Source organism: Corvus cornix, chromosome 3 (genome assembly GCF_000738735.6).
Source record: "Corvus cornix cornix isolate S_Up_H32 chromosome 3, ASM73873v5, whole genome shotgun sequence".
Taxonomy (NCBI): Eukaryota; Metazoa; Chordata; class Aves; order Passeriformes; family Corvidae; genus Corvus; species Corvus cornix.
In genome coordinates, this window is record NC_047056.1 from 85761210 (window position 1) to 85785101 (window position 23892).

General features: G+C 36.9%; 1 protein-coding gene across 7 annotated transcripts in view; it reads right to left on the reverse strand.

Moving 5' to 3' along the window:
• Window positions 1–23892, reverse strand: part of COL19A1 (collagen type XIX alpha 1 chain) — a 187483-nt gene that overhangs the window by 83659 nt on the left and 79932 nt on the right. For all 7 annotated transcript variants that reach the window (XM_019288280.3, XM_019288287.3, XM_010405625.4 and 4 more), the window contains 3 exons: window positions 15590–15643; window positions 7673–7726; window positions 6943–6978 (listed from right to left, as the gene is read on the reverse strand). In XM_019288280.3, coding sequence (XP_019143825.1) covers window positions 6943–6978; window positions 7673–7726; window positions 15590–15643 — 144 coding nt within the window. The remainder of the gene's footprint in view (window positions 1–6942; window positions 6979–7672; window positions 7727–15589; window positions 15644–23892) is intronic.

Here is a 23892-nt window from a genome sequence, read left to right on the forward strand (position 1 = left end):
CTGTGATCCTTCTATCCTGTTTTGAGAATATTTTCCTCTTTGCCCTGTTTGTACCATACTGAGAGTAAATTAACGGCTTCCTCTCAGGTAAACACAGACTATCATGCTCAGCAAGCAAAGCAACTGAAATATGAATAACTTCCCTACAGTCAAGATGGTCAAAATGTTGGTTTCTCAGGTATCTTCAAGGCAGTTTACTTGCTGCAACTGTGATGCTGCCCTACTTTGAACCCCAAACAGGAGGATGAGGAAGTGGGAGACCTTAAAATACAATTACAATGGTTTCCTCTTCTTGTTCAAAAGACTGTCCATCACCACCCACATGGAAGCCCACAGAGCTTGCAGACACTCCTCACTGTTACAACATGTTACAATGGGAAAAATGGCACAGGAAAATCACAGAAGGATGAGTAATTTCCTGTTGTATTACCACTTATGAGGGAAATTAGACTACCTCTATCCTAAGCATTTCCAAACATGACCTGATGTCATTCACATCCTTACTGAAGTACCTGGAGACAGCAAGTTGAAAGATTTGTACACCTGCTTGGCCTCTTAAACTTACTGCAGTGACCATAATGTTTTGGTCTGACACCATTTTTCTTTCTAAACTGCTTTTAATCCATTTACTTCTATAGAAAAGGAGGCAGCATTTAGCAGAAGTCTGCTAAATGAATGAAATGCTAGTAGCATTTCAGTCTAACAGAAAACATGATCAGCTACATTTTCTTGATAATTTATTACTGGAGCAAACAGAAAATATGTTCCTCACTGGTGTCATTATTCTTTGGGTTTGACCATTTCTTTAGTTCTTCTCTCTGGTAGCTTGAAATGTACTGTCCTTCAGAGACAATAATTTGAAAGGGAAACTGGAAGGGTCATTTCACAGAAGTTCAGACTTCATGAACCTAGTACTTTTAATAAACATAGGTTTATTTGCTAAGCAAAAAAATATAATTAAAATCCTGAGGAGTAAATCAAAATTATTAATTACATTGATGTCTACCGCATATGGGACATCATCTAATGAAGGACATATAAATCACATTCATGCCAATTTATCAGAGTAAGAATTTTTGAAAAACAAATTTACTGTAAGGTTAAGACTTCAATCTTCATTTGTGCCTTCAGTATCAGTATTACTGCAAAAGAAGATAAAAACTGCACTCTAACTGCTAAATCATCTTTTATTTCAGTAAAGGGGTAATCTTAATAGTATCTGCTCCCATAATTAAGAAGTGCTGTTTGAAGAAGAGGATATTTGTAAATTATACCGTAAGAGTAAAGAGATCACTATATTTCAGGAAAAACAACGTAACTGTTTAGTATTTTCGGGAAATTAATACACCTCCATTAAAAAAGCTCATATAGATAAAATTCAGATTTTCCTTAAAGTATGTGTCTAAAGAAAAGAAGGGATTTAGAATGAAAATGTAATTTTCAGTCTATACTTTCTTTAGTTAAATAGAATTGCTTTTCTTTATGTCATTACATGAAAAGAAAGCAAGGGTAATATTAGTTGCGCTCCTTACTACTGGGGAGTGTGTGTCCCTTTCTTTATCTTCATATGAATAATGGAGGAGAAAGCTTTGCAATCTGTAGCTGACGTTTGCTTAGAAAGGGGGAGAGCCAAAAGTTACAGTGGAGCTTGCCCAGACCTGAATCTGCAACTTCCTCCCACAGCCGCCTCCACACGGCACTTGTGCACCAGCTTCCTTAGGATCAATTTAACCAGACCTAGGAGCCAACATTCCAAATATCTGTTTAGTAAGCAAGTCCTGGGGACTTCTGTCTGTGACCGACTTAAGCCTCGGCTTCTGAGTAAACACTTGGTGCCATCTGGATGACTATTTTATAACTCCTGAAAGGGATAGGTTCGCAGGAACGTACGGACGGACGCTCATTTTCCTCAGGAACTAAAAGCAGCGTATCGAGTGTCGAGAGGAATAGTTATCATATATTTTACAAGAGATGGCTGTGCTACCTTCCCTCACCTGTCACTCTTCTGACACGGCACGCTAAGGCTTAAGCTGGGGATACCAGAGCGGGCAAGCTGTGGAGCCAGCTGTGACCCTGCAGAACACAGTCCCCAGCTTCTGCCACTAAATCCCACATCTCGACAAAACCACACCACAGGGCAGTACAATCCCTCCTTTTTACTCTCTGAAGGTTCCTCAGCTACAGCACAATTTATCAGGGAACTTAAACTTTAAACATCCCCCACATATTGCTGCATAAAGTGAACATAATAAAGGGGAAAAATTCAAAATATAATCCCAGCATTTATTCTCAAGACACCTAAAAAGTACTAAAGAAAAGAGGCATCTAGTACTTACAGAGCAATTCAGAACATAGCAGAGAAATTAAAGGCAGCATAAAGAAAGTCTGAGAATCAGTCATGATTTTTGACTACTCCCATAAAACTACCACCATAACTGAGAAGAAAAAAAAAAAAGTGTGTATCTGGACTTAGGTAGTGTTAATTGACTCATAGAAACACAGGAAAACTTTACATCCTTAATAAAAGGGCTCAAATATACACACGTATATGTCAAATTTACAATAAAATGTATTTGCTTGACTAACGCCTGAGTCAAACAAATACACTTAGAACTATTGAAATTTCCCATTTCATTTGGGTTCTATGTAAATCCTGTAAACTTTATCACATTTCTTCTTACAGCTTAGCATATTTTGTGTTACAATTCTGTTTCTTTTCTCTAATTCTTCATGCATGATTGATGAAATTGTGGTCACAAGACTTACATATGTGCCTTAAAGAAATGCACAGAAACACAGGGAATTCTGATCCCATCTCTTTCTGAATTCTCTGCTACTGCAACAAGTGAGAAGTTTTGTTAAGTGTTCATGTTGTTAGGATTTCAGTGTGAAGTTTTCTGTCAACTCACATCAAGCAGGAAGATCCAGAACTCTACTTTATTTTTCAGATGCACTTTCTGAGCTATGACATTTCAATTTCAAACTCATAAAATAATTTTTGCATCTTAAAAAGCAGTGGTACTGTTTTGCCTGTTTTGCATTTTGACATATGCTCATCTACCTGATAGGTTGTTACAGCTGTCGGGTATTTATGAATTCTGCCATACATACTGCCTGGAAATATCCCTCGTTCCACACTATAACAGCTATATATCTATCAGATGAACACTTAAAAATACATCTTTTTTCCTCCAAGTAATAATCCCTTCATTCTCTTCTGTATTTTCTCATGTTTTCACGTTTCTCATGCTTCTGGAGCAGTGGAGGATTTCCTACTCATTAGGGTTGCACAAACACTTTTAGACACAGAGTCAGTGATATCTTTTAGACTTTGGCAGTCTTTAGACAAATGAGAAAGCCAGGAATTTCTACTGCTTGCTGTTACATACTTGTGTAGATTACCTACAGGCAACTCTCCCTGGACCAACCAGCTGCTGCATTGCAGCAGTCTCAGTCTTTTGCTACCTTCACACTCCCTGTGCTAAGGACAGGAGCATGGTACAGGTCTGTGTATGACGAGAATGTTCTGACCCTGAACAACACTACTGATGGCCTAGTTTATACTGAAATCAGAATATATGATAGACCTCATGCAGCTTATTCCACTGATGTACGATTTCTATGGAAACACACAGGAGTGGAAAAGCTGCACAGGGCAGTAGAGCTCTGTATAATCCCATCATTTACCACCTGTCTCTGTATGCAATGGCACTGGGGCAGGAGGTCAATGACCCAGGCCCAGTTGTCTAGTTTGAGCAAAACCAAGTCCCTTTTAATATTCCTTCCCTCCCTCTCTGCCCAAAAGTCATATTCAGGACTTAGTTCTAACTGTGTGCCATCATTTTCACTCCTCTTCCCTCCCTGCCCCCCACCATAATCAGTAACTTATCTTTTAGATAAAAATAAACAATTTTCACATTAGGGAAAAATAAAAATTACTAGAAGCAGAGAATAAACTTATGATATTATGCCTCCATGCCAAATTAATGGAACATTTAAAAACTTTAACGGGATTCATAACTGAAACACTTACATCATATTTTGGCTATAACAGCATGAATGGTTCTGACATAGTAAGTTCTCATTAAGTGACACATGAACCATGATATTATCTGACCTACTATTTATTCACAGCAAGATATGACATCTTCCTTTCATGATTATATATTGTAAGAGTCACAGCCACACAGAAGTCACACAAATAAAACCACTCTGAAAACTGAATTTTGCCCTAGCCACCATCACTCATGTCATTCATCTTCTTTTAGCTCTTGCCAACAGAAACGCAGGACTATTTACAGTGGCAGAGAGAGGAAAGCCTTCCTGCTGGGCTGTATATTTCCACTCTGCTGTAATCTGTCTTCAAACTGCTAAACCCATTCACACTCACTCTTGTCTACATCAGTTACTTACATCCCTCTGAAGACTGTGTCTGCTTTCCTAAAATGTAATCTTTTTGTTTAAAAACCATAAAGATGACCATCAGTAAATGTACCAACACAGAGACATCTTGTTGTGCTGGAATCAGTGAACTGAAACATTTGCACAGCATTCTGTAATCAAAGAAATGCAGTTCTTTGACAGTCCATTTTATGAAATTGGATCACTTCAGGTACAGAAGGAGTAAGTTCAGTCAGTCTGAAAGCAGCTTCTGATTCAGCAGTGTGCCCTGGAAGCCAGGAGGGACAAAAGTATCCTCGGAGGCATTAGGCACAGCATCGCCAGCCAGGCAGGGGAGGGGATTGTCCCGCTCTGCTCTGCACTGGGGTGGCCTCACCTCGAGTGCTGTGTTTGGGCACCACAATATAAGAAAGCTATTAAGTTCCTAGAGAGTGTCCAAAGGAGGGCCACAAGGAGGAAGAAGGACCTTAATGGGAAGAGCAGCTGAGGTCACTTGGTCTGTTTAGCCTGGAGAAGAGGAGAGTAAGAAGAAATCTCACTGCAGTTGCAACTTCCTTGTGAGGGGAAGAGGAAGGGCAGGCACTGATTTCTTTTCTGTGGTGACCAGTGACAGCATCCTAGGGAATGGCCTGAACTTGTGTCAAGGGAGGTTTAGGCTGGATATCAGGAAATAGTTTTCCACCCAGAGGGAGGCTGGGTGCTGGAACGGGCTCCCCAGGGCAGTGGTCACAGCACCAGCCTGACAAAGTTCAAAGAGCTTTTGGACAGTGCTCTCAGGCACATGGTGTGACTCTTGGGGATGGTCTTGTGCAGGGCAGGGAGCTGGACTTGATGATCCTTGTGGGTCCCTTTCAACTCAGCATTTTCTATGATTCTTGATATCATACTACTGACGCCTGAGTATGATTCTTAGGAAAGCTAAGTGTCTACAACAGCAACTTAAGACAATGAACACATTAAAAAAAGAGACTTAACTTACTCAGGTACTTCTGTCAGAACAGATGTACTAATTTTCCTATAATTTATTAAAAAATGCTCAAAAAACTTGTTCTATGGTCTTCGAGCTCACACAAAATAGATATCCTCAGATTTTTTCCTGTCTTGTCTTCAGACATATCCAATTCCTATTTTTGTGATCCTTTCAAGGCCTGTAAGAATGTCTAAAGCAAGACATACTCCAATGCATCTACTACAGTAAAATTGCAGGTTATTAATAGTATTTTAATAATATATTAACTCTTCCAACACACAGTTTGTATATTCAAGAACTTAAGGGCATGAATGGACCTGTTTACCTCTAGCAAGACATGAACTACAGCAAAGAGTCACTGACTTTGGGACACAATACTAACTTCTTCCCAGGAAGTCGAGATACAGGATATTAGATTTCATAATCCAAAAAACAAGTACTCTAAAACATGGCAACTTAATTTTGAAACCTTAAGAGTAGAATTTATCTTTATCATATGGATTTCTGTTACACCCTTCATGTTTGTAAGATCTAATGGAGATCCTTGGTGCTACAGTGTTGGAAATTAAGAGAGGGAAAAGACAATGTATAATCATTTACACTATGAATGACAGTTCTTTTGAAATTTATTTAGGATTACATTGGTAATATGAATAGTATAGATACAGTTCATAACACTGAGTCTGGGAGAAGAGCTATTTATGTTGTGAAACTACAACCTGGGAATTTAGAAGCTTATGTCTCTTTTTTTTTTTCATTTTTGCCACCCTCTTTTGCACCACTTTGAATTGTTTTTACCCAAATAGACTGTTCTGAATGGAACTGCTTTTCATCTCAGCTCATAAGCAATATCACTAGAATTCAGACAGGATTTATTACTTTTATGAAGCAAACAAGGCATGGCCTGGAGAGTTTTGGGAACACTTTTCTTCAGGCTTTGTACATGCTTGGGGCCTGGTTCATTGCAAGGAAATTAAGAACATTTTCTACCATCACCAGCAGTATCTCACTAGAATACAATACATGAGTCAGTCCTATTTTCTGGTGTACCAGAACCTCAGAAAAAAACTGTTAAATCCACACTTAAGATGTCTTTCCTTGATGCTTAAAAAACACCTAATCATCATGTCTGACCTCATAACTTCTTTTCTTTTTTTCAATAAATCACTTGAAAGCAAATACATGAATTAATGACCAAATTAGTGACACAGTCTGATACAATACCCTAAAAGCACTGATTGTTTTTGCAAGCTTTAACTGAAAATTACTTTTCCCTAAAAATAACAAGGGAATTCTTTCACTTTAACAAACTTATACTATTTATACATGGAATAAACAAGATAATATCCTTGCTAGCATTTGGTAGGACACAAGATGTTTTAAACCTGCTTATTTTTTTTATATTTACAGAATTCCCTTCATAAGTCATATAGAAAATGTGGAGGTACTCAGAAGAAAGGGACTTGACTTTTAGGTTTATTAGTGGAAGTATTTACATTGCAAAAAAGTGAGAAACATGCAGCATTTCTTAGGGATTTTCTTTTGGCTGATTTTGCTTTACATGTACTCACACTCAAGGCAGCCAGTCCTGGAGGTCCTGCATCTCCCTAGTTAAAACAGGAGAGGAAGTAAACCAACAATCTCTTTAGTTATATATATTTAACCTCTAGACCTTTTAGAGAATATGCAGCACTGCAGAAGTAATTTCAGTACAATCATCAAACAAGCTGATTATGAAAATATGTGAGTAAAGTGATATTCTTCTCCAGTAATGGCATAGATATACACAGTTCACCACAGGTTAAAAGGAAAAAAAATCCCAGGCCTCTGCACAAATGAATCACAGTTTAAAAAAAGCAGTCCTTCAAAACACATTTCCATATGTCAAGTTACAAGCTGCAGCTTACATGCACAAGGTGGCCGCTGAGGTCAGTGTGACAGCTCGCATATGTAAAGACATCTGACTGTGTAAATATTCACAGAATTAGGTCACTGAGGTACAAATCCCATCTGAGACCTGAGACCTTCAGGTTTAGCTCATGGGAGCAAATTAGTGCACGCAGAGAGCAATTCAGAACACCAAATTTAGGCTCCTGCTCAGAACCCCTTTTAAAATTCGTTGTGATAAAGGGTGCTTGTCTTTTGCATTTACAGTTAGCCTGTGCTCCTATCCTTCAACCCTTAAGTTGCACAAATGGCAGCAGTGGGTGTTTGCCACGCATAGTTATGGCAACGTGTTCAAAACGTAAGAATATCATGCACACTCACATATACATACAACTCCATAGATTTAAAAGGTACCTTTTCTCCTTTTGGACCAGCCACACCAGGACTACCAGGATCACCTTTTAGTCCCTGGGCAAGAAGAAAAATGCATATTTGTTGTCATCTGTGAAAAATGTTGGACAAAATCCTGTAGCACTGTGAATTAGTATATAGTAAACAAATAGGCCTTAAAATTCTATCATATTATTAGTACTTTCTCAAAATTCCTTATTTTCATTATTTTGTGAACAGACAAACATCCATCAAAGACTGCATGTGTCTTCAACCCATAATTAAACATTCGAAGCCAATCTACTTTATTGTGCCCCATTATGGTAATTAGTGAGTAGAAATGCAAAGTTCCTTGCAGTCCCAGTAGGTTTGTGTCTTGCATGGCCAACAAAGATAAAATGGAATACTACAGGGAGTGCTAGTACATTCACTTGAAAGCTGCTAAAATTGGGAAAGAGGCAGAGGTGGACAGAGAACTTCAGATTTTATATTTCAAGTAGCAGTGCTGAACTGGTGAGCTCCAGGAAGGTACAGCTCAGAGCTGCTGCACATCTTCCAACACTCATTTTCACCAGTGCTCAAAAAGGCAGTTAGAGAAGTAATTGATTCCTTCATGCCTCCTTCTTACTTCTGCCTTCAACTGGGGAAGCAAAGAGTACTGCCTAGACTTACACATTACATACACAGCCATTTATTTCATGCTCACAGGATCAGAGTGGTTTGGGTTGGAATGCACTTCTAAAGATCATCTGGTTCAACCTCCCCTGCAGCAAGCAAGGACATTGTCAATGGGATCAGGTTGCTCAGAGCCCTATCCAACCCAATCTTGAATGTTTCCAGGGATGGGACATCTACAGCCTCTCTGAGAAACCTTTTCCTGTTTCCATGTTTTCACCACTTTCATTGTAAAGTATTTCCTACTTACACCTAGTCTGAATCTACCCTCTACAATTACACAACTCTTCCACTAAGAAGTTCTCACCAGAAGCACCCAAAACCCCCTGTAAAATATCTTTAGTACCCAGCTCACAATCTTTGTTGTCTTCTCCTTGCTGCAAAACAAATGGAAAAATGACAAGTTTCAAAATATGCCCAGCAAATTCAAGCCATTCTACAGCAATGAATGAACTTTATTCTCATGCTGGAACAACCTACCAAGAATTCATTTTCATTTAAGCTGAGAGATTTGTCTTGTACCTTCCCTCTGACCACTGCTTTAGTGGCATGAGAGACTGTGTATATTGAAAGTCAGAGACACCTCTACAAGTTCAAAAATTTTACTTAGAAATGAATTGGCGACAATGTAGTCAATACAAGACCCAATCATAATGAGACACTCCACAAGTAGGCCACCATCATTATTATTCTGAAGGTTCAATAGGTCAAGGATAGAAAAGATTCATTTACATCTGAATTAGGGTTTACAAACTAAAGTTCTTCCAGCTCCCTTTTTGTCCTTGCAAACTCTCTTCCTCAGTTTGCAATTATTAGGAAGATAGAGACAACTGGCATGAAAATGGTAACTAACATCTGTGCCTTGGTGGGTACAGAAACATGAAATCAGTGAGTGTTCTAAATACTGCGTATTTGTGCAACTTCACTTCCTGCTAAAATTACATTAATTCACCATCTGGAAGGAACATCATTTAGAACTATATGAGCATTTAAGTACCCACTTTGGATTAAATTTGTGGTTGTTGTAAATACCCCTGATTTAGCTTTGATTTGTTCTTTATTAAGCTTGCCAAATATGTAATAGTTAAATCAGAAGTAGTTTTGCTGTTTGAACTTAAAAATTGTAATAGGCAGATGGATTCAAAAACCAAGCCAAAAAATTGCTTTCTTTTTACAATCTGCATATTTATGACATAGCTTTAATATTGTCTCCATTTGCTACATTTTACTTTCCACCTCATTCTGAAAGACTGCATAAAACACGAATAATCCATATTCTTAATACCATTTTAGGGATTTTTCAGGTATGCAAACTGTATGGATTTGGCTCAAAATCAATACTAACAAATCAGCAGTGGAACAATAGTTATGAGTTTAGGAATGAGCTCTTAGGCTGTATGTTTACAGAAGACAAAAGATAAGGCAAAAAAAATTCTGCAACTCACAGATGGTGACATATATCTGTGTGTCTCTACTGAATAGAAAAGGCAACTGCAGATAAAAGATACTGAGCCCAAGCCACACACTGTCAAACTACGAACCTTATTTTTTCCTAATTGCTGTGTTTAAAGCTTTTAGTAATGCTCCTGCTAGAGCACCTCAGCGAGGTGTGCAGTCTGACAGCTACTGCAGAGATGACAACCACAGCAATTGACCTCAAATAAAAAGAACAAGGGGAAACTACTTGTTTTACAAGAAACCTCACAGTGTTTGAAGGATTTTTAAGGACCCAATGTTACAGACCCATTTTAAGTATTTCTGGTTCTCCTACACATTATAAATGCATTTAAAAATATTATAATCTTAATAAGTTCCAGACACAGTCAATGTTTGCAAAAAACACATCTGGGACTGCACCATGCCTATTCATCCCCACAGTCACCCTTTTGAAGCTGTTGAGAGGTTTAGCTGCTGCTCACAGTCCCTGAAATGACATAAGAATTAAGAATTCCCATGCCAAGTCAAATCTGTATCCACTTTTAGCACAGTACAGTAGGGTATCCTGTCTCTGGCAGAGACCAGAACAGGATGCTTCAGTAAGATGAATGTGGTTATCTAAACAGATATAATTTGGATGATTTTAGACCAAGCCTTAAGTTAGAAAAGCTTATTTTCTGCAATGTTTTAGGAGAACAAGGTCAGCTTTGAAAAGAAACAAATTTCTATTGATCTAAGGAGCCTGTGACCAGATTTGCCAGAAATTCAAGAACAGGTTAAAAATTCCAGCAGCTCTCATAACAGAAAGTACTCTCATAACAGTAAATTAATTGAGTATTGAATTCTATCCCAGTCTAATTCTAGCTTTTTGGGACCAATATAATAATATACATTTGTGAGTTCATGAACAGTCATCAGCTGATGCATTTTCTCCTCTAAAAGGACTACAGCTTGGTCTTTTTACAGGTCGCAATAAACTTACATTATGGTTCCTCCATTTTTTGGAAGCCAAAATGTAAAGTAAGCATTAGAATATGTATGTATAAGGCCAATTGAAAGCTAACAAGATAACAACACTGGAAATAGCAGAAATGAGAAGTGTTCTATATACATATATAAAATAAGACTGATAACTGTAATACAATTTTCAATCAACAGGGAAATTACTGGAACAACTGTATCACAAATACCAGTAAGGGTGTGAATTGGGGGTCACTGGGGGAAAGATTAAATTAGAGGCAGAGGGGATGACAATGGTATTTCTTCTGGTGGAATAAAAGAAAAACAGATAAAACAGGTAAAATGTACCACCAGCTGACACCAGGTACATTTCTCAACAAAAAAATGCAAAGATCAGCTGTAGCCCAACCAGAAGACTCCAGCAGTTCCTAGCAGGAGCCAAATGTTGTCTACTGGAATTGCACCTATTTGTACAGCATAAACTATGCTGCACGCATGTGGCATCAGAAAATGCAGTAAAATTGCAATAATATTTTTAGGAGAACAGGTTTTCAACTCTAAAAGATGCCTTTTGGGGAAGACATAATTCGTTATTTGCAATTCCTTGGTGTTCATTAGAGTAATCTGGTTCAATGTCACATCAGGTTGAAATCTCCTAGAACAATACATATTATCTAATGTACAGAAAAAACAGTACACAGCTCAACGCTCTAATCAACAATGTGCAACCACATTATTATAGGTCAGATCAGTTATCTCTACTGAGTAACATAACTTGGAAATACTCTAAGCACTAAGAACAGTAGTACATTTTCTTCACAGAGCAACCTTTAAATCTAAATTAACAACAGCTTCAAAGTCAGCTGTCCAATGCCAACCTGTACATGTTGGGATAACTCTTCTAATTTAGTACAGTGCTTTCATATCTCCAAACAATATACTTTTTTCGGTTGATGTCTCATGTACTTTTAAGTACTGCCACTGCTCTTTTCTCATTAATGGAATTCCAAAACTTTAAATAGGTACACTACTAGAATTTACTGGACCCTAAATAATATCTACTATCTCCTAATACTTTTGTTCCTAATAGAATTCCCGGACTCTCAATATAAACAAATATCATCACCAACTTCATTTTTTCAAGAAATAGGATTCTTCCCTTCCTATCCACATATTTCCTTGCAATGCTAATACTAAGAGAGTTCAAGATTAGACAGACAGGCTCTGAGAGTGTGAAGGTAAACAACTATTACTATTATATCAAGACACTGCATCCCTTTAAAACGTTCATACTTCTGTTTACCTTTTCTCACAAACATAAAAATAAAAAAGGTCTAATGTTTTCCATCTTTCCATTGAAAACCAGAGATTCTTTTATTGCTTACTGAACTTTAGAGGTCCATCCTTTGACATCAGGCATGTAGAGAATAACATTTTATGTAGGAAAGTTTTAGAAAAGCCACTTATGGTATTACCTTCCCCAGCAAGAGAAATAAAAATAACTAGTTAAACACTTGGTTTAATGTACATACTAGATTTTAATTTTGGTTTGTTTTACTTTTTTTTTTACCCCTTACAAGAAAGACACTATTCCTCTACTAGCTATGCATGACACATGATGACAGATATGATAAAAATTGCTGTTTTGACTTACTTTTTGCTGAAGGATTTAATTTATGTTGGCAAAATAGTAATTGACAGTATCCCATGGCATTCATTCCTACCTGCACCAGTGATCACAAAAAAAACATGACTCAAAAAGAGTCTAAAAGTTTCAGTGATAAAGATTTTCTTTTCATTTCAGTTCAACAGGCAGACATATGGATACAACAGAGAACTTATTCCACAGATAGCTCTGTGGATATTTATATTGTAAATTTGTCCTTACTCCACACAGGCTATGAGTGCTTTTATCAGAGTTTTTTTCAGATAGTGTGTCTATGAAGCTGCATTTGTTACAATGATAAAAATGACAGCACTATTACAGAATCACAGAATCATTAAGGTTGGAAAAGGTTTCCAAGATCATCGAGTCTAACCTTTCACTGATAACCACCTTGTCAACTAGACCAGACAATTCGTAACTCCTCGGTTACAAAAGCAGACAGACAGGTCTCACACCCAAATGTAAAACAAAATATCCAAAAGAATGGTGAAGGGAAACAACATATTAAAAAAATTGCAGGATTTTAGTGGCAGCAGTGTGGCACCTTAGTTTAATGTCAAGTAGCTAAAAGAATCTCAAGGGATGAAAGAGATACTACTCAAGCAAACTAGCTGTTCATCCTATAAAAGCAAATACCTGCTTATGGACGTGGATATGTACTACAGGAAGACTATATTAGTAACATATTAAGTTATTTATAACTACTCCTTAAGAAACTAAAAACAATGGCAATCACGTTAGGAGTATTTATAGTAAGTATTCATGTTGTCAGATGGATTTTGAATAATGTCCCTGGCTGGGACATGGCATTGTAGATCTTGGCTCAGATTACTGGAGACATAAACTGGGAGATGTGCAGAACGGTTAAATATATTCACAGTTCCCGCCTTGAAACCTGGTTCTCAATGAGATTAACTGAGCCAGTTAGCACAACCAGTGAGAGAAAGGGGAGTTAAAACTTTCTAGGTACATCATCATTACAGCCTAGTCTCCAAATCAGGTCTGGCTTCCCCTCTGTCATGCTACTTCTTTCTAGCAAGAACTTTCTGTACAGCTAAGAAAACACAAGTAGCAACAGCAAGCAAAAGTTTTCTGTGACACCTACTTTTCTGATTTTGATTAAAATACATTCAAATATGTTTCTACCATTTGTTCAAGATAAAATGTTCAGTCATCATCTTCAAGTTCTTGTGAGGATGGAAACCCTCACTCCCCCAGGCAGAGACAACAGCTGCCAGCAGGCAATGTCACTAGATTTAAGTGTTTTCAGGCTTTCTTTCCACAGAACTGCAGATTATACCAATGTAAGTAGATTAACTTGATTATTTCAGAAATATCAGATGTTACATTTCTGTTTGCAAAACAAGTTAGAGAGACACTGATAGCAACCAAGAGTCAATGATACACAGTGCTGTAAATTTAAAGACTGGCATCTCCATGCACAGTGAAAACTGAATACAAAGCATTTTATATAAGTGTTGTTAAAAAGGAATTATATGTGCATTCAAACAATACAGCGTTATACTGCCATGTGCAGTTTTAATTCTGTTTTAATGTTTTAATGACAGTTCCCATAGTAATAATAATCTACCATTTACTGACACATTGCAACAGTTCAGTAAATATTTAAAAATATGAATGTTCAGTATTTTTCACTTTCATAGTGCCACTATGTTAAATATGTCCTAGAGTTAATCAGATACTTGGTATACCTTACTCTTCCTAAAAGGTTGATGGAACAAGATCTCATGTAGTAAAGGAGATCATGTAAGACCAACACAGAAATGTCACCAGAGCTATGGAAAGAAACACAGATGTATTTTTTCCATGCTGTCAGCATATATGCATGCATGACAGAAGTATACAGTTCACCTTTACAGACAGGCAGGCTACTAGAGAATACCTCTTTGAATACCTAAATGTAGTTTCAGCTTAGTACATAGTGTATGTTGTCACATGATGGACATCCACTATTACTTAAAAATAGCCTGATTTACCCAGCATTAAATTATAATTACCTAAAACAGGCAAAATATTTTTATGGGTACTGTTTTTTATGGTTGCATAGAAAGCCAGGTGATGTAAAAAGTGTCATAATTATGTAGTCTGTTTTAACTGCATTTTCAGTAGATCCAGCTAGACCGCCATAGTATTTTTGTGTTAAATGCTGATACTTTTATTCTTTTGGAAAAGGTGTTAATAAAGCATTGCTAAATTTTTTTTCCAAATCCTATATCTGGATTCTAGTCTTAATGTCAGTCATTTCCCATCTGTGAGATGCTGTCTGCGTTCAATGGCAATGCTATGCAACTGGAGAGCCAGGAGTAGCCAGCATTAAAACCTAAAGCCAGGGTAACCCCCATCGAGGTCAAGAGAGAGGAGGACGGGAAGAAGGTATAAAGCAAACAGCTTGCTTGACTTTATTATTATGGGTTTTTAAAACTTGCTTTTTGAAATCACGCTGGTTGTCTATTTTAGTATTTCATCGAATAAAGAAATCTGCTTTTTTGCCCTCTCATCTTGGTTTCATATATACAGAAATAAATGAAAATTTAAAAATAGGCAAAAGTAAAGTTTATGTTATGGTCATGCCTATAGTGCAGGCTCAGGTTCAAACTTGAAAGTGAACTCAATCATTAGTATTATCCAGTATTTTTAGATACAGATTTATGCTACCTTAAATGTGGGCCAGTCCAATTAACTAAGTAGGTAGTGAAATCTGGCAGTGAAAATAAAAAGTTAAATTTTGATTCTATCACAAGAAACAGATGGCACATTGAGTGACCCACCCAGAAATGGCTAACAGCTTATGTATTTTATTTTTCAGAAACCAAAACTACCAAATCATAGTTTTACCCTGCCTCCAAAAATATCTTCTTTTCCAGCAGATTATCTAATAAGGAATGATTCTCATCCATATTATGTTTAATCCCAATGCTTGTTTCAGTTTATCTCATGAGTCATCAGCAGAAACATCATGGAATGTACCAGCTCCTTATCCACAGCCCTCCTTACACGGCGTGCTAAGACCTCCTCAGTCAAATGAATGCAACTCTTCTTCCCCTATCATCTTGTGGATGTTAAATCTCCAGGCATACATAATTTCTAAATCCATCACTCTCCTTACATAGTGTCTGAATTACATTTCTTAACCGTTCACCCAGAAGTTTGTAACTTGACTGTTTCATTATTGTTCCGTTTACCTCAGTTCCAGGAAGGCCTTCTGGTCCTGGTTCTCCTTTATCTCCTTTTTCACCCTAAAAGAATGAATATTTATTTTATTATATATACTCGAGGCAAATACTAACCACTATGTTTTTTAACAGGAAAAATATTTTACCATTCTGGTCTGTTCTACATATACATTCCTGGCTGCACAAGCCAAACTATTTCTTACATTACAACAGAAATTCTTTCCAAATAAATTTCACTGAAAAATGTCTAGCACTCCGATAGGTGAAGTTCCCTGTACTTCATAGTGTCATTGAACATCCATAAAACCTCACCACATTAGAAGAACATTCTTGTTTCTTGCTCTGTTTCAAGAACATGGTGGTGAAACAGAAATTTACACTAGGGAACAGCTTAGCTTTTGAAAATCTTAATATTACTTTTTTTTCATTCTGAGACTCAGTTTTGTTATCAGATGCTTAAAGTAAGTGTTTGTTTAAAAAGTCCTCAATATTATTACTTGTCTTTGACTCATACTGGTATATGGTTCACTATTTGCACTTGAAAAATGGAAATAACTTTTATTCTGAAAGTTTTCTTACAAGTATGAATATGAACAACATTAATCAAAAGAAAAAAAAAATGGTGGGAAGGTTCCTTCAGAATTGACTATAGCTGGTTCCCGAATTTTTTTATGAAACACTGACTACAAAACACAATAATCTTTGTAGAATACGTGAAAGAATTCAGTTCCGTATTAACTCTAAGGACCATGCTATTCTAGTTAAGACATATTTCATCAAAGTGAATAAAATACACCTGCTAAAGAAGCATAATTTAAGGGAAAATATCTTCCAGAAGCAACAAGCCCAAAGAGCTCTGTAATTGCACCTGTCTTCAAATCAAGTTTGTCAAATTGAAATAAATAATCATAACATAATTCTGATAGAAGTGCGAGGACTGACTTAATTAGAGTCCAAGTTCTTCATATAAACCAAAGAAAACAAAGAGTTCTTTACTGAATTTCCATTTTCTGCAGCGGACTAAATTTGTCTGAGCAGAACCTATTCATTAGATCAGCATTGTCTTCATAATTCTGTTAGGTAAAAGGCACTGAGCTGAGATCATTCAACTAACTCCATTTGTGACACCACCCTGGTTCAGAGCTATTCCTCCCATGGCAAACAACTGAAGCCTACTAACAAATTAGCTGCAGCAAACTGTGAATTTAATAATCCCACTCACAAGATGGCTTTGCTGGTTCATTGTTTCCATTTTAATACATCCTGTTGATAAGAAACTTAATGCGACACATCAGCTTGAATTATATTGTTAAGATTTTCCCTCAAGTATTCCCTTTCTTGCTGGTCAACCACCCCCGAAAGAGCCCTGCCAGATAAATCTGTGCATTTACTGCAAAGTTCAAATGACACCAAACAGTTATAGGAATTTAACACTTATTATTTTAGTATGTTTCAACTACGGAGTCCTCTTTGTTCTATGGATTAAGACTGGTTGAGATAGTAATTTTCTTTCACTGTCAGTTTAAAAAAACCCCTCAGTTGAAATCCCAGGCGTACTATTCTTTTTTAAATAGCTCACTTAAACTTTTAGAAGAACTGCAAAAATAACATTTTACTTTTCATCACTGTGACATACTGAACATTTAATACTGCTTTCAGGATATTTCAACTAGTATCAATTACACCGTTACAATCTTGCAACAGTTATAAAGGTACATTCATATATTTGACATAATATCTCCTGAATGTATTTCTAGAAGATTTACAAGTCAACCCAATTTATGGAGTTGGTTTTTTTCTTCTATGGCTTGTGTATCTGCTTTCACACTTCAAGAAAAAATGATGCACATATATACAGATTTGCTTCAGAAGTGGTAGTATCCAGTAAATGCCTTGATATATAGGTGGAAACCTAAGGTAAAAGTATCTTGTCACAATTTGTTATGCAACATTTACGTGGATATAGAAAGCTAAACAGAGAGCCTAACTAAAAGATGACCGTCCCCTCACCCTCACTTATCATTTGCCTTGATGTGAGATGAACAGGATGTGTTGGTGAACGTGCCCTTTCTTCTACAGCAGGCAGACGGTAACTTCAAAATGCCGCCAGGCAGCTCTGGACACATACAAGTGCGGCTGGTGAACGTGGGAAAGAAAGAAACCCCCCATTCCTTATGATTTACACAATATTTGGATTTAAGATGTTTCTCAGTTTCTTTGACAAAATGATAAAAAGCACCCCTTGTTAATGAACCTTGGACCTCTGCAGAGTCCCTGGCTTTCTGCCAGGTATGCAACTTTACTATGAACATATTCTGATTTTTTAATGGACTACACGATTTGCACTTGCCAAGCCTGTCGTATGGAATGTCCGTGTTCTCTGTGAAGCCAGAATTCTAACCAAACATAGGTCCAATTTTAACAATTTATTCTCACAAAAACTGAGCCAAGTCATGCTATTTCTGTCTTTATGAAGCACACTATACTGCATAATTAACAGCTTCAAATCTAGCCGATTTGCAGAATTGCTGAAGCCACTCTGCAGTGTAGAGGAGGCTGTTAATAATCGACATTGTGGCTTTGTGGTGATGTACCTTATAGATTAACAAAAGAAGAGAAAAATGTGTTAATGTTGTTTCATACGAAACGCTCCTCTCTGCTTATGCTACATTCAGATGAGACAATTAAAGACTATTGCAAAAACAATATGACAAAACTCCGAAAGCTTCAAGTCTTTTTTATTAGTTAACTAAAACTAACCCAATATAACACTGAATTGTTTGTGTTTCTTTGGGTGAATTCTGCATTCCATTACCCCAATGGAACAAGAGGATGGGGTTGCTCCAGAATAACTGCTGGGAGGGATTCAGTCTGCTGTGTGTAATAGAGGATGCACTGAATTCAGTGATAACCTTCCTTAATTACAGCCAGGGGTACATCCACAGCCTCTGCAAGATGACAGTACCAGCTTCCAACTCACTTGTCCACTTTTAAGATTGCCACATTTTCCTTGCGCACTATTTCCCTCATGGCAAAGAAATATCTGTGGAAATACAATATATTATACCTCAAAATTGACCTAAAAAGATAAAGATTTTTCTGCAACACTGCCCTATTAATGATACCAGGAATTCCTTGTATCATTTTTGGGAAGAATTTTAAAGTGCCATTGTCAACACTTGCTGAACTACTCTCCAAAGTACACAAGCTATATAGTACCACTAAGTCAGTGCAGATACTTTCTAAATTTTAACCTCTGAATCTCCATGATTTTACCTACATATATTTAAGAGAGTTACGACTTGTTATTTTTTTTAATACTTTTTGCTGTTATGCCATAGTTCTGTCTCAGCAGAATGCTCTACATGAGTTTTATTTTCTTGTGACCACTTCTCCATAGCTTCTTTTAAACTGATCTCAGCTGATAATAATGCTTATTGATTTTTCTTGAGTAAGTTAAGAATTAAAAAAATCTACATCTTCGGTTAAAAAACCTCAACCTTTGTTTCTTTCTGATTTTCTGATAGATGTCTGAAGAGCTGGGGTTATGAAAAGTTCCACCACAATAATACTCTTACTGCCTGACCTGTAAATCTTCCACAGAATATGGGATGGTATGCTTTAGGAAAGTGGCAGTACACAGGGTGAAGCACCTCAGGACTGCTGAGACACTGTACCATTTAAAAGGAGTGGAAAGCAAGGCAAACTAATGATTTTGACTCAGTTCAGACTGAGAGGTACTATGCAAGGAAACATAAGAGTGACGCAAGAAGTTCATTTCCAAACAGGCTGTAACCCTGTAGCACATAAGAGTATTTCCTAAGCAGGAAAGAGACAGCATAATACATTGCAGAAATATACTTCCTATTACTAGAAAATGAAAATCAACAGTGATGATCAGGTCACCTGGAAGCCTGTGTCTTCCCAAGCCCATATATTTAGGGTACTCAGACAAGGCAATACATCAGGTGATCACAAAGCTTTATAGAGATCAGACAGCTCAGTCGATACACTTATCAAGAAACAATGACCAAAAACATTCCAATTCCAAACCATGCCATTGTTGTCTTATGAGAGAGTCCTTAACAAGTGTTACGCTGCCTGAACCTACCGGATACCATGTCGGGAGAAAGATCTTTCCTTCCTGCTTTTTTTACTTGGCCTTTTTTACACAGAATGTTTATAATACTGTAAATATTCACAATGCCTAATTACTGCTTGGTGTCACGTGTCACATTCCTAAGCAAGCTCTAAGCATTTCTAACTAGAGAGACCGTATAAAGGCAAAGTACCACTTCAACTAAAGGCAAAACCTTAGGCACAGAACAATGTGAATCTAGGCCAGACAAAGGCTCCGAAGCAGCACCGATGAACTGCCTCATTTTGTCAGCAGGAATGAGGCAGCCATCCATTTTTATTCTTTGTAGAAAAACCTTGCAACATGAATCTAATTGATCCAAAAATTATTTGGATCAATTATAACTGCAACAAAAAAAACCAACACAAAAAACCCCAACTCAAACCCCAAATCCAATAAAAGTTTCGGTGTAGTGCTCTCCAAATGGAGAAATCCAATGCACAGACAACAAGAATAACCCCTGCAGCACTACTGCAGAAAAAGTATCTGGGTAATGATCTAAAATTAGAATGACTTTGCCTTAACTGTAGATTTTCCTTGAGAATGCTCTAAGCAGACTTGTCTTCCTGTGGATGAGGCAGATATAACCCTGAATACTCTTCCAGGATAACATTTCCTCCCAACTGCTCCTGGGTTCTGCTATGATTGCTCTCTCTTGAAAAATGTGTCAAACTCACATGTCAAAATAGTTTTAGTTTTTCTTAGGATGATGTCCTTGCTAAGTAAAGATTACAGTGTTTGCAGAAGGTCTTAAGGAGTCAAAAATCTCTCATTTAATAAACAAAGTATATTTTTTTCATGAAGGTGTTGAAATACAGACAAACATTAATACAAATGCCAATAATATACAAAATAACAATATTACCCAGAAGTTTGCTCTGTCCACGAGCCATTACTGCCAAGCACAGTGATTGAATAGTATGAGTTCAGAGATACAGAACAGCAAAATAAAAATTAAACCAAATAATTCAGACAAAACAGGAATACACTGATAAACCTACTCTGAAGAGCTAGCAACCTCTTCAGATTGATGGACTGTATCCATCAAGTAACTTAGGCATACATTCCTTTTTCATACGTTCTTCATGAAAGTTCAACTCTCCCATTGCAACATCCACAAACACTGATTTCTAAAACAGTTTATTAATTCCATGGCACCCTGACAGGCAATAAAGTGTCCTCAGTCACTGTCTTGTTGCAAACTTTTATAACATAGCCTACAGAACTATGATTGAGAACTAAACCTTAAGTAATATCCAATTCTATTATTTCACATCTAGAAAATGCCACAGCAAGGCTACCAGCAATGACTTATTGAAAACACAAGTGAACAGTCCTATGATCTCTTAATGTGTTCCTTACAGAATCTCATCTTGGTTCTTATCTTCAGTGTAACCCTATCTTGTGGAAATCTAAGAGATTGTCTAACATTCCACAGTGCTGATCAGAGCTCTTAAAGGTCATTAATGAAATGAATACTAAAAGGGATTAAGATGTTCTGTGGTAAGTGGAAAAAATAAGATACACAGAACACCTTTTCGTCTAAGAGACTTGTTCGGGTAAAAGAAATGTAAAGACCCAACTTTATCCTTCTGGGTAATAGATATTAGCCAGCATAAGAAGAAAAAATAGTGAGATTTTGGCTAACTCTTGCTTGCTACAATGTATGCAAATCTAATCACAATCTCACATTCAGTGTGTTTTTCAATAATAAACGTCCCAACATAAATAATTAATGTCCTAATCATGCTTAAGAGGTTCACACTGGCTTTTCTTTCTGCCACATGAAATGAAGACTTTGTGTTTTGCAAACTTTGCTTTGCATGCTATCCTGCCATGGCCCATGCTGTCACTACCATTTCAATTTCTTTTTCTTTTAAGCCTTTCAATGTCAAGGGGAAAAATACTAACAAAATCAACAATCAAAACTCCACTCTTCATGGTAATTATTTTATCATAAACTCCCAGATCTAACTTGAAAGAAAAATTCTTGATCCAAGAATAAAGTTTTATTCATAGAAATAAGAAAAGCAGTACAACCTAACGCATGAGCTATCTAAAAGCAGAGTTTCAGTCTCCTAGATAATATGTATTCCTAACATTCACTTGAATATATTAATACTCTCTTCAGAAAGTATCATCAGTCAAGTGCAATGTTTTTGTAAGGAAGAGTCACTAAACTTTTTCATGGTGACCTTCATTTGCAAATGCTACTTGGTATTTCATGCAGAGGCTTTAGTGGATGCAAACAGCTTTTTAATATAACTCCCTAGAAAGACCCAGAATATATTTTAAAAACTCAAAAACCCCATCATTCTGAATAGTAATGGATATTCTATTCTTTACTCACTTCATATAGCTGAGTTCTACAATAAATTCTACACGCGGAATACCATTCCAGTTTAAAAATTGGTGTACTGCATATAATGTATTGTGCTATACCTTTCCTCATAATCCAAAAGCAAAAAGGCTTTCCAAAATATAAAGAGTCCTGAATTCAGTCAGACAACTCATACATGCATCTTTCCTTGCAGAGACCATACAGGGAACACTCATGGTCCAGTTTTCCTCTCCTTCTACAGTGTCTCTGGCTAATCTCATCTGCAAATATAAAATCAACAATCATTTCTATGAGTCATCAGTTATATCCAGACCTGACTCCTCGCCAAGAGCGTGCCTTAACTTTCCAGTACCTCATATCTAATCTATGTTTGAATAGTTTGAAATATTTCTTTCAACATTTTTAACTTGAGAAAGCTTCCTCTTTCTGTCACTGTAAAAAACACTGGTTCTATTGGTGAGCAAGAACTGGAATTATCTTGAAGTGTGTCTCTCAGATACCAACCACATCCAGACCATAGACAAAATGTTTTTCATCCCTCTACACAGCTTCTACTTTGACCCAGGCTTTTTTCACAAATAGTCTCTCATCCTGCTCTCACCTATCTGTTAGGAATGCCATGGCTAAAACTCTGTTCATCATTTATCTTCTCCTGTGATGGTTCTCATGCACACACACTTAAATACCAGGACATCTAAGTGCAAAACTCAGTGCACAGCTTGGCATTAGAAGGCTTACATGAGGTCATACCATTCATCCCCATTCAATAATCACTCCCTTCAACCCAATTCCTCTTTAGTGTTATGAGCACTGCACAATGGGTGTAGCATCATTTTTCATACTATTTTTTTTTAATTAGCCAGCCAGGTCTGGTTGTTCTGTCTTAATTCTTACATTTTAATTATAATAACCCTTGGATTAAATAAATGGTTGACTCTGTCTTTATACATTGCCTAACACAAGGGACTCATAATACATGTCTCAATTTGCACAAATACCTGAGCTATTACAGAGTTTTGTTCTTATATCACTCAAGAACAAAACTAATAGCTGAATTTGGCTCTAAGTCTCCCCTCACCAAACTCCTCAGTAATTTTAAACTTAAGTATCTTGTGTATCTATCAATAGATTAAAACCTCAAAAGAAAAAACTGTCTCATTTAATGAGCAGATTATTTTTCCATTTCTTAAGTAAATACTAGAAATAGATTTGACTTTCAGCTACAATTGTTTAAAATTCTATCTGCCTTTTAGTGGGGAGGTTTCTGTTTATACCGGGTTAGTGTTAGTGTTGAATGAAGATTTTTCCGTAGGAGGAATAAACTAGTTTCTTTTCAGGGCTTGTCTCCTAAGGCAACCGAAAGCCAATCTGTTCTTGACAGCAGTTGACAAATAGTACTGCTTTCACAGAACATAGTATTTTTCAGACACACATGCTTTCATGGTTTTGGCAGGGTATTGCTATTGTTATTTATACTCTAAAAGATGTTCTGCAGATGGTTAAAGCTGCGTCAAGTGTTTGCACAAGCTGATGGACTGCTACATCTCTTCTGCCAAAGGCTGCACCTCTAGCTTTATTTCTGTCACATGACAGCCAGAATAATAGCCTATTCTGTAGCTGTGACTATTAACCATGTTCATCAGGCCCACACAGACAGCAGTATCAGTTATCTATATTTTCTTAGACTACAATGAGTAGTTTATTGAGGTCATAGAAATGCATGCTTTAGAGCAGGAAACTGGTGTTTCAATACAGCTCCCACAAACCCTGGTACAGTTTAAAGACATGGTATATTCAACCCCTGATGGATATTTATTTGAGGTGGAGAGTTGA